This window comes from Pongo pygmaeus, chromosome 17, assembly GCF_028885625.2.
Source record: "Pongo pygmaeus isolate AG05252 chromosome 17, NHGRI_mPonPyg2-v2.0_pri, whole genome shotgun sequence".
Taxonomy (NCBI): Eukaryota; Metazoa; Chordata; class Mammalia; order Primates; family Hominidae; genus Pongo; species Pongo pygmaeus.
Genome location: NC_072390.2, coordinates 72569389 through 72582423, shown reverse-complemented (window position 1 = coordinate 72582423; position 13035 = coordinate 72569389). Strand labels below are relative to the sequence as shown.

The following is a 13035-nucleotide window of genomic DNA, read 5'->3' as shown; positions in this document are numbered from 1 at the left end:
CAAAGTACTGAACAATAACTTTGGTTTTCTTGCTAATTTTATTGCTTGGCAATAAAATTATATACCTAAGGAAAGAACGATTTTAATTTTTTAACTTTAGAACTCAACAAGCACTTGTTTAGTATTGACACTTTACTTTGCAAGCCTTCCACAAGAAATCAAATAATGTCTCTTGCTCTGAAATCGTCAATGGGTTACATACTCTGCAAAGTTACGGGAAGCACAGCCCTGACCTTAAATAAATGCCAAATTGGGTGGTAATTTAAAAGGGAAAAAAATCTTCATGTAAGGGTTGGTGGAAATTATTATGCTTCCCTCTGCCCCCATCCCCCTACCAATAACAGAGTAATTGAACCATGAACTGAGAGTGTTTAGTAATTTAATGAACATTGGTTTATTAAATAACCAGTTTATATGTTTGATAATATAGCACATTTTATTATTGAAAACATTTCAAATTAGACTTTGACTTTCACTTGTTTTATTATGGAGAAAAGGATTTTTTTTCTGCATGTGATTCCTACAGATTGCTATAGAAAAATAGTGTATTTGTGTGAATCTGGTTATGTTCATGAACTAAAAAATATCATTATTAGGTAAAATCAATTATTCAGTTCAACAGTAAGAATGAGCCTGGCAAACATGACAAAACCCCATCTCTAGAAAAAACACAAAAGTATTTTGTATTGGTGGCTTGGCAGCGAGTTGCGTAGTTCCAGCTACTTGGGGGCTGGGAGCGGTGCTGAGATGGGAAGATCACTTGAACCCTGGAGGTTGAGGCTGCAGTGAGCAGAGATCGTGCCACTGCAGTCCAGCCTAGGCAGTGGGAGTGAGATGCTGTCTCAAAAAACAAAATAAAATAAAATAAAAACAGCAGGAATGACATTTGACTTAATTTTATTCTGTTGTAGAAACTGCTGAAAATATAGGATTTGCTTGTGAACTTCTGACTGAAGACACCACCATCTGCTATGGGGAGGATATTAAGTGAGTAAAAGCCTGCAGTATGAAATTACGTAATAGCTCATCTTTCCAAATGCAAGACTGTCTGTAGAAGATAGCAGATATGAATAAATAGGGGCTACGATGTGTCACTTGGGGCAGTTTTCTCATGTTTAAATGAGGCAAGACAACAACAGGCAGTTCCAAGTAATCAAGGTTCAGCCTAAATTTGAGCAGATTTTACTTTTAGGGAAACTTGGGGCCCTTCAGAGGCCATTTTTCTCCATTCCTTCTCAGCTCAGGCCAGGCGCAGTGGCTCGTGCCTGTAATCCCAGCCCTTTGGGAGGCCGAGGCGGGTGGATCACCTGAGGTCAGGAGTTCTAGACCAGCCTGGCCAACATGGTGAAACCCTGTCTCTACTAAAACTACAAAACTTAGCTGAGTGTGGTGCCCGGTGCCTGTAATCTCAGCTACTCAGGAGGCTGAGGCAGGAGAATCACTTGAACCCAGGAGGCAGAGGTTGCAGTGAGCCAAGATCACGCCGCTGTACTCCAGCCTAGGTGACAAGAGTGAAACTCTGTCTCATTAAAAAAAAAAAAACTCGGTTCACCTACTAAAAAATCTGTAAAAAGCCTGTAATATCGCTAGCAAATTAATATGAATTATAGTCCTGTTTTGCTTTTTCTAGGAACTTTTACTTTTGAAAGGGAAATAGAAGAAAGGAAAAAAAAAAAACCAAAACTTTTGCCGGAAGGAAATGTGTGGGTGGGTTACATCATGTAGGTCCCCTGTAATCTAGTCTAGGTGGGGCAGGCCTGATAATTCAAATGGTAGCATATGCTGAAACGTTTGTTAGCTTTGAATCAGAGTCGCAGCAGACCTGGAAATGTATGATGAAAAAGCCCTGTCTTGTTCTGAAGCTATAAATATGCTGCACACAGTTACTGTGATGTGTTTACTGATGGCCTGACAGTTCCTCAAGCTTTTTCCCTACAAAGCTTCTCTCAGGCCAGCATGAGGTCAGATTAAACTGTTAACATACACATTTGCCAGGTGTGATAAAGTGATGAGGGAACTGATGGTCAATATTAGTCTTATTTCTCATGATGGTGAGAAAGCATTTTCTAGTTGTTCTAGTATATTAGGTATTCCATTAAATTAGACAAAATCAGTAGCCTTATGATCTAAATCAGTTCCATTTAGAACTGATTTAGTTTATGTGCCCGAATAGAGGTACATAAACCATGCCCCTTTGTGCTTTTAGGTTTTAAAAAAGTAGCAATAGGCTGGGCACGGTGGCTTATGCCTGTAATCCCAGCACATTGGGAGGCCGAGGCAGGTGGATCACAAGGTCAGGAGTTTGAGACCAGCCTGACTGATATGATGAAACCCCGTCTCTACTAAAAACACAAAAATTAGCCAGGCATGGTGGCATGTGCCTGGAATCCCAGCTACTCGGGAGACTGAGGCAGGAGAATCGCTTGAACCTGGGAGGCAGAGGTTGCAGTGAGCCAAGATCGCGCCACTACACTCCTGCCTGGGTGACAGAGCAAGACTCCGTCTCAAAAAAAAAAAAAAAAAAAAAAAAAAAAAAAAAAAAAAAATAGCAACAGACAAATAAATGCTTAATGCTTAATGAGTTTACTTTAGTAGTTTCGGGCTTCACGTAATCTGATTAACTACTATATGGCTTTGTTTACTTTTTATAGATGGGGCTGTAAAAACATTTCTGGTCTCTCTTTTGAAAGTGTTAAAAATTGGTCCCTAAGCTAAATTAAAATATAAAATGTATGCAAGTAGCAAATGTTGTGACCATGCCCTTAGCTGAGTTTACCTTTATAGAGAGATGAATCATCTTCCCAGGTGGCTCTTAAACTGATGATTCCCATAAAATGATTTGAATAGGTATCTTCATTTTTTTTCTCTTATGGCCTTTCAATGATTTGTCTTAGTCACGCACTTTTAACTTGAAAATGAGAATTAAATTGATGTGGAAAAGGGATACTAGATACTTAATCCCCTAGTGCAGTGATTCTCCGTGGGGAGTGAGTTTGCCTTCCAGGGACCCTTTGGCACTGTCCAGAGACACTTGCTTGTTTCAACTGCGGAAAAGTGCTCCTGGCTTCTAGTGGGTAGAGGCCAGGGATGCTGCTAAACATCCTCCAATGCAAGGGATGGCCACATAAAATAAAGGATTATTAGGCCCAAGACATCAAGAGTGCCAAGGCTGAAAAGCCTTCTTTGGAAGGAGAAGAACAATGGCTTTTTGTGTGTAATAGTAAGAGTCCTGAGCCAGAAGTTACAAGATAACTGAGTCCTCATTCTAGTTTTCCTATCAACTTGCAGCAGGCAAATCACATCACCTTCCTCTGGCTTGATTTCCTTAGTTGTAACATGAAGAGATTGGACAAGATATTTAAGGTCCCTTCCACTCCAAAATTTCATGACTCATTTTTCTATCACATGAAAGTGTTATATGTGGCCTCGTCACATATATCATTTTAACACAAACATTTAATTTGTTGATATAAAGCACTGAGAATTTCTCAAACACAGATATAATTTTGTTTATATGAAAATAAGTTTATTCCTAACAAACAATAGCCAGTATTCTAATTCAGATCAAGATTGCCTTTCCTTTTTTTTTTTTTTCTTAGAAAGACTCTCTCTGTCACCCAGACTGGAGTGCAGTGGTGCAATCTTGGCTCATTGCAACTCCGCCTCCTGGGTTCAAGTGATCCTCATGCCTCAGCCTCCCAAGTAGCTGGGATTACAGGCACCGCCACCGCGCCTGGGTAATTTTTGTATTTTTAGTAGAGACAGAGTTTCACTATGTTGGCCAGTCTGGCTTCAAACTCCTGACCTCAAATGATCTGCCCGCCTCAGGCTCCCCAAGTGCTGGGATTACAGCTGTGAGCCACAGTTCCTGGCCTAAGATTGCCTTTCTTCTGTTGCTGTGTATACATTTTCAACTGCATCTTCCTTTGACTGTCTTTGAAAAATGATGAATTACCAAGAACATTGTACCCCCATGGTGGACAAATCGAGACATGGTAAAATTACATGTCACTCAGTTAAAAAAAGAAAAAAAAATGGGCTGGCCAGGCATGGTGGCTCATGCCTGTAATCCCAGCACTGTAGGGGGCTGAGGCGGGTGGATCATGAAGTCAAGAGATTGAGACCATCCTGGCCAACATGGTGAAACCCTGTCTCTACTAAAAATACAAAAATTAGCTGGGCGTGGTGGTGCCCACCTGTAGTCCCAGCTACTTGGGAGGCTGAGGTGGAAGAATAGCTTGAACCTCGGAGGTGGATGTTGCAGTGAGCTGAGATCACACCACTGCACTCCAGCCTGGTGACAGAGCGAGACTCTGTCTCAAAAAAAAAAAAAAAAAAAAAAATGGGCAAAGCACTTTGAGTAGACATTTTTCCCAAGAGGACATGAAAATGGCTGATAAACATGTGAAAGGATGCTCATCATCACTAATCATTAGGGGAAGAGAAATCAAAACCAAAGCAAGATAACACCTCACACCCTTTAGGATGGCTACTATCAAAAACAAAACACAATAGAAAATAACAATCATTGTTGAAGGAACCTTTGTGTGTTGTTGATGAAGTATATAAAATGGTGCAGCCACTATGCAAAACAGTGTGGTGATGTTTCAAAAAATTTCAAAAAGGATTACCATATGATTCAACAATCCCGCTTTTGGGTATATCCACAAAATAATTGAAAGCAGGATCTCAAAGAGACACATGCACATCCACGTTCATAGCAACTCTGTTCACAGTAGCCAAGAGATGGACACAACCCAGGTGCCCATCAGTGAGTGAATGGATAAACAGAATGTGGTGCCTCCACATAATGGAATATATTCAACTTTAAAAAGGAAGGAAATTATGACATATGTTTTATAGATGAACCTTGAAGACATTATGCTAAGTGAAATAAACCAGTCACAGAAAGACAAATACTGTTTGGTTTCACATATATGAGGTATCTAGAGTGCTCAAATTCATTCAAACAGAAAGTTAACTGGAAGTTACCAGGGACTGGAGGGCGAGTGAGATGAGGTGTTATTGTTTAATAGGTATGGAGTTTCAGTTTTGCAAGATGAAAAAGTTCTAGAGATTGGTTGGATAACAATGTGACCATAGTTAACACTACTAAGCTGTACACTTAAAAATGGTCAAAGCCTGGGATATGGCAAAACCCAGCGTGTGCCTATAGTCCCAGCAACTCAGGAGGCTGAGGCAGGAGAATCACTTGAGCCTGGGAGGTCGAGGCTGCAGTGACCCATGATCATGCCACTGCTCTCCAGCCTGGGTGACAGAGTGAGACCCTCTCTCAAAAAAAATATAGTGAAAATAAAATAAATAAACAAAAATAGGTAAGATGGTAAACTTTGTTTTTTTGTCACAATTTTTTTTAAGTCAAAGTTATCTCAGAGTCAAGGGCCTATTTATGGTCTTACACTTTAAACACTGAAATTTGGTTTCCCCTAGTTCTCTTCTTCATGCAAGGATGGAAAACCAGAGGAACAGAGGTGGCGTCTATGCAAAGTTTGCACCTCCTGTGCAGGAACCTTTTTTTCCACCTGGTGGAAACCGTGCCTTAATCATCACTGGTTCTTGGTTGGTACGTATCATTAGTGTATCTGTGCCTTTAACTCAAAAGAAAGAAGTTCATTTGGAGCCACTTTTAGATGCTTTCACATGTTAACTGCCAACCTAAAAGTCTCTTAGCCTATACATGAAAGTGTGGTTTTTCCAAGTTTGAGACTTAATAATATATGATATATGAAAGGATGTATACCAAAGAGGTAAAAGTGGTTATCTTGGTTTATTAATTAATGGGTTTTTTCATTTTCTTCTTTATAGATTGTTGGATTTTCTAAATTTTTGTTGCATGTATATTTTATAAGCTGGATGTGGTGGCATGTGCCTGTAGTCCCAGCTACTCTGGAGGTTGAGGCAGGAGGGTGGTTTGAGCTTAGGTGTTCGAGGCTGCAGCATGCAATGATCACACTTGTGAATGAATAGCCACTGCACTTCAACCTAGGCTAACAGCAAGACTCCATCTCCATTAAAAAATATATATATAGCTGAGCACGGTGGCTCATGCCTGTACTCCCAGCACTTTGGGAGGCCAAGGCGAGCAGATCATGATGTCAGGAGATGGAGACCATCCTGACCAATATGGCGAAACCCCGTCTCTACTAAAATACAAAAAAATAATTAGCCAGGCGTGGTGGCGCACACCTGTAGTCCCGGCTACTCGGGAGGCTGAGGCAGGGAAATCGCTTGAACCTGGGAGGCAGAGGTTACAGTGAGCCAAGATCGCGCCACTGCATTCCAGCCTGGCAACAGAGTGAGACTCTGTCTCAAAAAAAAAAAAAAAAATTGTGTATATATATATATATATATATATATGTGTGTGTATGTGTGTGTGTATACATACATGTATGTGTGTGTGTATATATACACACACACACATATATATACATGTTTTGGTTATAAAATCAAATTTATTTGTCAAATATAATCAGTGACATAATCCAAAAATTATCCTTCACATAATTTAAATCTTGGGAATGGTACTTCTGGGGTAAAACTAAAATGAATGTAACCTTTTCCCTCTCTGATTTCACAGAATGAAATTCTTCTCGAGAAAAAGACCAAGAGAAGTAAGATTCTGAAGCTGAAGTTCCCAAGAACAGAAGAAGAAAGACGGATGCGGACCCAAAGTAAAAGGAGGCTAGATGCTAAGAAAGAGCAGCGGCAGAAAAACTTTGTGGACCTGGCCTGCGAGTGCAGCGCAGTCATCTGCTGCCGCGTCACCCCCAAGCAGAAGGCCATGGTGGTGGACCTGGTGAAGAGGTACAAGAAAGCCATCACGCTGGCCATCGGAGACGGGGCCAATGACGTGAACATGATCAAAAGTGAGTCACGCACCGACGGCCGGTGGGGCCCAACGTGCTAGAGAGGAGAAATGGCTGGAATGTGTAGCGGGTGGATTTTTTTTTTTTAGATTTTACAGCTTAGGTTTTCATAGAGCAGATGTTTCATAAAGTCACTTAACCATGACAATGCCTGTGACCCTACCCCCAGAAAGCCCACAGCCCATTAGGAGGAAAGAGTATCGCTGACAGGGCTCCTGAAGGATGCGAAGAGGAAGATAAGGTCTATGGGGGGGAATTTATCCTTATATTTTTATTCTTTTATATAGACGTCATATATTTTTTTCCCTCTTACTGGTTCTCTTCCCATATTTTGGGTTTATTAAAAGCCCTGATATTGGCTGGGCACAGTGGCTCACGCCTGTAATCCCAGCACTTTGGGAAGCCGAGGTGGGCAGATCACAAGGTCAGGAGTTCGAGACCAGCCTGACCAAGATGCTGAAACCCCGTCTCTACTAAAAACACAAAAATTAGCCAGGTGTGGTGGTGCACACCTGTAATCCCAGCTACTCGGGAGGCTGAGGCAGGAGAATCACTTGAACCCAGGAGGCGGAGGTTACAGTGAGCTGAGATCGTGCCACTGCACTCCAACCTGGGCGACAGAGCGAGACTCCATCTCAAAAAAACAAAACAAAACAAAAAACCCTGATATTTAATAAGTTTTGTAAGACATAAATTATTGAAGTCTGGCTGGTGCTTGCTTTGACAATATCATTCTCCTTCATCTAAGCATTTCTTTCTGGGACTTTCTTCCTACCTTTGGTAAATCTGTGGGAACTTCATCACTGGGTCACCTGGTGTGAGTTTAGAGTAACATGTTTAGCATTGAAGAAAAGCTTCCATGTGCTCTCACCATCCTCCTGACCTCCCTAGAAGGCTGCCTTTTGCTGGATGCTAGAATTTAAGTCCACACAATTAAAATATTGAGTCCTGCCATGCAGAAATACAGTTGTGCTGGTATTAAAGCCTGCAGAAGCACACCCACAGCCCTCATCTCTATGTCTGAATTCTGTTCCTTTTTCCTCCCTCTGTCACTATAAGGGAGTATCTTGTATTAAAAATACTCAAACTAATGACCTGGATATTCGTCCTCATCCTATTGCCAAAATCCGGTGTCACCTTGGGCTTATGCTCAGGTTTCAGTTTTCTCATCGGAAAAGAAAATAATCCCCAATGTCACCTCCAGCTCTGCCGTATTATTATCACTGAGCTGAAGTATTACCTGACTGTACATAGGTAATTGCATGTTCCTGTGGTGCTGGGTTGCTTAAATGCATTATATATAACTAGACTTTTCAGTCTATTTTGTGACTCATGAGTCTGTCTCTTTCTTTTCTTAGTCTCCTCCTCCTCCTCCTTGATGTATACTAAGAATATTCCAACTTTATCTTCCTCAACAGGAGTCAGCTGTATGACGTATGTCATCTTGCCTTCTTTATCAGTGCGTATGTCTGTTGTCACTAGCAGTTTAATTCATCCACACTGTTTTTTGTTTTGTTTTGTTTTGTTTTGTTTGCATGAGCTTGCCCTACCGTGAGAACGGTAGAATGGTGTTGCTTGCTCGGAGTTAGATCTCTTTCCTCCATAGCCAGCCGGCTCTAGTTTATTTTCCATTACGTACCTTTAACGTAACTAGCTGTGCCAGAAGGACAAGTCAAACATGATTTTTATTCAGTTATAAAGTAGCCTTCTAGATAATGGGAGGGGACGGGTTTGCTTTGGAGATTTATCAACTGATTATGTGACTTAGACTTGAAACATTTTGTTCCTCTGAGTTCACCAATACATAATGAGAGGGATTGCACAAAATCAACGTAGATAATCTTAGAGGGGCTTGTTTTTCTTGTCTTAAAATTTTTATTAAGCACTGTTATATGCCAGGTGCATTTAAAAAACAAAAACAAGGTCTCCCTCTGTGGCCCAGGCTGGAGTGCAGTGGCACGACCTTGGCTCACAGCAACCTCCACCTCCTGGCCTCAAACAATCCTCCCACCTCAGCCTCCCAAGTAGCTGGGACTACAGGCATGAGCCACCATGCCCAGCTAATTTTTATATTTTTTGTAGAGTTGGGAATTTGCCATGTTGCTCAGGCTGGTCTTGAACTCCTGGGCTCAATCAATCTGCCTGCCTCAGTCTCCCAAAGTGCTAGGATTACAGGCATGAGCCACCTCACCTGGCCCCAGGTACTTTTATATATAAGTTATAGAGCATCCCTTTGGGATAAAAATATAGGAAACTTTGGGGGTCTCCTTAGAAGTTATACAAGTAGTATTAGTGCCTTTATGTACTTTGTAAAAGCTGTCATTTCTTCCAACCGCATCAAGAACAATATACAGAAAGTTTAGCCAAGTATGGGGCTCACACAGGTAGTCCCAGCTACGTGGGAGGCTGAGACGGGAGGATTACTTGAGCCTGGGAGGTTGAGACTACAGTGAGCCATATTTGTGCCACTGCACTCCACCCTGGGTGACAGAGCAAGACCCTTTCTCCAACAATGACAAAAAAGAACACACACACACACACAAAGAAATTGTTGGTCATAAAGTAGTTGAGTGAAATTCAAGTGTCAAAAAATAATCTGAGCATTTGTTAACATTCATGTTTAGCAGTGTAGTCTGGAAGAAGTGAAGGAATCATGACCCACCATGTTTTTGCCCCTAGCAAGTATCCAAGGACTATCATAGGCTGCCTTCTCCCTCTATCCTACCTGAAGATATCTCATACCAGCTGGGTGGATGTTGTCTCTTCTTGGTCTTAGACCCTGAGAATGTACGTGAAGCAGGAGAGAGATAAAGGCAAGGTGGGGCATGGTGGCTCATGCCTGTAATCCCAGCACTTTGGGAGGCCAAGGCAGGCAGATCACCTGAGGTCGGGAATTCGAGACCAGCCTAGCCAACATGATGAAACCCCGTCTCCACTAAAAATACAAAAATTAGCAAGACATGGTGGCGGCGGGCACCTGTAATCCCAGCTACTCGGGAGCCTGAGGAAAGAGAGTCACTGGAACCTGGGAGGCAGAGGTTACATTGAGCCAAGATCGCACCACTGCACTCCAGCCGGGGCAACAGAGCAAGATTCCATCTCAAAAAAAAAAAAAAAACAAAAAAAAAGGCAAGAGGGATTATTGCTGTTGCGAGGAAATATTCCTTTTGTTAAGGAATGATAAAGGAATGTCTACCAGTGAGGCACCTAACACTGCATTTGAGATTTCAGGAAACTCTAAGTGCCTGTACTTAAATTTTACAAAAAAGACCAATGTTACCTTATAGTGTATCTGTTCAGTGCTTTTGGTTGCCCTGGGAGCTATGACAGTGTTCATTTCACATTTGTCCTTGGTCTGCTCAGTGGGAAGGTTGAGGACTGGATACCAGGGCCTGGGGCAGGGCTTCCTCTTCCTCAGCCACCTAAGCCAAGAGAATCTCAGCATTTTCCTCAGTGGCTTGTTCAGGAAAGAAAAGGCCATGGTTTGGCAGGAAAGAGCAAGTTTGGCAACCGTGCTGGTCATAGGAAATATTTGTGTGTTTTCAAAGAGATCATAAATATTATATGAGATTCAATTCGTTCCGTTTTTTTTAGAACTGCAAAGTGTTACTGAAAACTTAGGTTTGGATACATCACTACAGTTACGTTTTGAATTTGCCAGACCTTGTGTTCTGTAACTAGGGCAGGATTTTTGAAGCTTTTTAGTTGGAACGCCGCAGCATTGCAGCCACTTTTCAGGGTCTGAGCAATGATAGGTTGTGTTCTCCAACATACCTTTTCTAAATGATCTTGTCTATCTTCACATTCATTACTTTTAAGACCCAGACAAAACTAATCATTCTCTAATTTGAAAGTGTTATTTATGACTATTGGAAGGATAAATAAAATTGTGACTTTAATTTTATACATTCTGGAAACCTTCCCCCGTAAAGAAAAAAAAAAAATGTCTTAAGGTCCTAGAGGGCCATCAATAAGACTTTGAAAGTTTAATCGTTTCTTGGTTAAAACTCTTTTGATTACAAGTATTGGAGAACAACCAAAGCTAGCTTAAGAAAAAAGTAAATTTGTGGGGTGGGAGACGAGGGGAGGGAACCTAGAGGATGGGTCAATAGGCGCAGCAAACCACCATGGCACACGTATACCCATGTAACAAACCTGCACGTTCTGCACAGGTATCCTGGAACTTAAAAGAAAAAAAAGAAAAAAGTAAATTTATTTAAAAAGATACAAAGACACCTCCTGTTGTCCAAGAAGAAGCCAGGCCTCAGGAAGATACTGGAACAAGGACATAGATTTGCACCAGGAACCCCGTGTCTGTCTCTCTCTCTCCCCCTCTCTCTCCCTTTCCTCCTTCTTCCCCTCCTTCTCTCTCTCTCCTCCCTCCCTTCTCCCCACCCTTCTCTCCCCTCATTCTCTCCCCCCATTCTCTCCCCCATTCTCTCCCTCCATTCTCTCCCTTCTCCCCACCTCTCTCTCCCCCCTACTTTATTTCTCTGCTCCTTAGAAATCTTCAGGAAGAAATATATCTATTTCGGCCAGGCACAGTGGTTCATGCATGTAATCCTAGCACTTTGGGAGGCCAAGGCAGGTGGATCACCTGAGTTCAGGAGTTCAAGACCTGCCTGGACAACATGGTGAAACCCTGTCTCTACAAAAATTAGCTGGGTGTGGTGGCGCACATCTGTAATCCTAGCTACTCGGGAGGCTGAGGCACGAGTATTGCTTGAACCCAGGAGGCAGAGGTTGCAGTGAGCCAAGACTGCGCCATTGCACTGCAGCCTGGGTGACAGAGTGAGATTTCATCTCAAAAAAAAAAAAAAAAAAAAAGAGAGAAAGAAATATAACTATTTCTTACCTCAAGAATTTAGACCTTAAAATTCTAGACACAAAATAACTGACTTCTAATTCCAGAATATCAAGAGAGAGACTGGCTCAGCTTGGGTTTTCTGTCAGTCAGGGTTTAGCACAGGAAACAGACCCCAGTTGGTATTTAAGCAAGAAAAGATTAATACAGGGGACTAGGTACTTTCAAAAGCTCTGGATGGTCTACAGAAGCAGGTTCTAGGCTGGGTCACTTACCAGAAGAGCTTCTACTCTTCTGGTAAGTGGTAAGAGGTTCCTCTAAAGAGCTTCTAATTAAGAAGCCTTTATAGTTGCCTGTCAACATCCAGGTAGCTGAAAAGTAGATATGAGCTCTGCTGCAGAAATGCCAAAAGAGGAAGGGATGCTGGGCTCTGATTCACTTCTGCTTCCAACTCATAAGTGGATCTAAACAGTGGAACCTAATTTACAAAGAGCCTAGCTGCAAGGGAGTCTGGAAAATGTAGGGTTTTTATTTCCTTTCCCACCTCTCTAATTAGAACAAGGGTGGAATGAAGCTGGGGGAGCCGATTTGTAGTATCTACCACAAATTACATATCTGCCCATGACTGACACAGCTGTTGCCAAAGAGGCAAGGACACAGTGTACACATGGGTGCCTGGGGCTCACCCTGTGGGTAGAAGGGATGACTGTGATCTGGGCAGATAATCCAAATGGAATTCGCCACCCACATGAGATCCTTTCCCAAATATTTATGGAGGCCCTACTGTGTGCTCTGTTTAGCAACTTGTAACTTTGACTTTGAGTTGAGTTCAAGATCTGGGGGTGAGGGATGGTGAGCAAGAGCTTCTGTATTATTGTTCCATCAATGTCTGTTTTGGTTTTTTGTTTGCGATGGAACCATTTTTATCAACTGATGTTTTGCCTCACAATCGGCTTATGATCCACAGTGTTTTCTCCCTCTGCCCTATAGCTGCCCACATTGGTGTTGGAATAAGTGGACAAGAAGGAATGCAAGCTGTCATGTCGAGTGACTATTCCTTCGCTCAGTTCCGATATCTGCAGAGGCTACTGCTGGTGCATGGCCGATGGTCTTATATAAGGATGTGCAAGTTCCTACGATACTTCTTTTACAAAAACTTTGCCTTTACTTTGGTTCATTTCTGGTACTCCTTCTTCAATGGCTACTCTGCGCAGGTAATGTAATGTTGTTATTATTGTTATTTACTAAGTAGAGCTCTTAAATGAATAAAAATCTAGTTCTGAAAAAACAATTTACTTCTTCTATATTTGTAGTTTTGGGGCTGTGTCTCCTTACAGTTGGGGC

At 41.9% G+C, this 13035-nt stretch overlaps 1 protein-coding gene across 5 annotated transcripts in view; it reads left to right on the top strand.

Moving 5' to 3' along the window:
- ATP8B1 (ATPase phospholipid transporting 8B1) overlaps positions 1 to 13035 on the top strand; it is a 155465-nt gene that overhangs the window by 131099 nt on the left and 11331 nt on the right. For all 5 annotated transcript variants that reach the window (XM_063653741.1, XM_054461198.2, XM_063653744.1 and 2 more), the window contains 4 exons: positions 912 to 987; positions 5452 to 5584; positions 6599 to 6887; positions 12682 to 12905. In XM_063653741.1, the coding sequence (XP_063509811.1) occupies positions 912 to 987; positions 5452 to 5584; positions 6599 to 6887; positions 12682 to 12905 (722 nt within the window). The remainder of the gene's footprint in view (positions 1 to 911; positions 988 to 5451; positions 5585 to 6598; positions 6888 to 12681; positions 12906 to 13035) is intronic.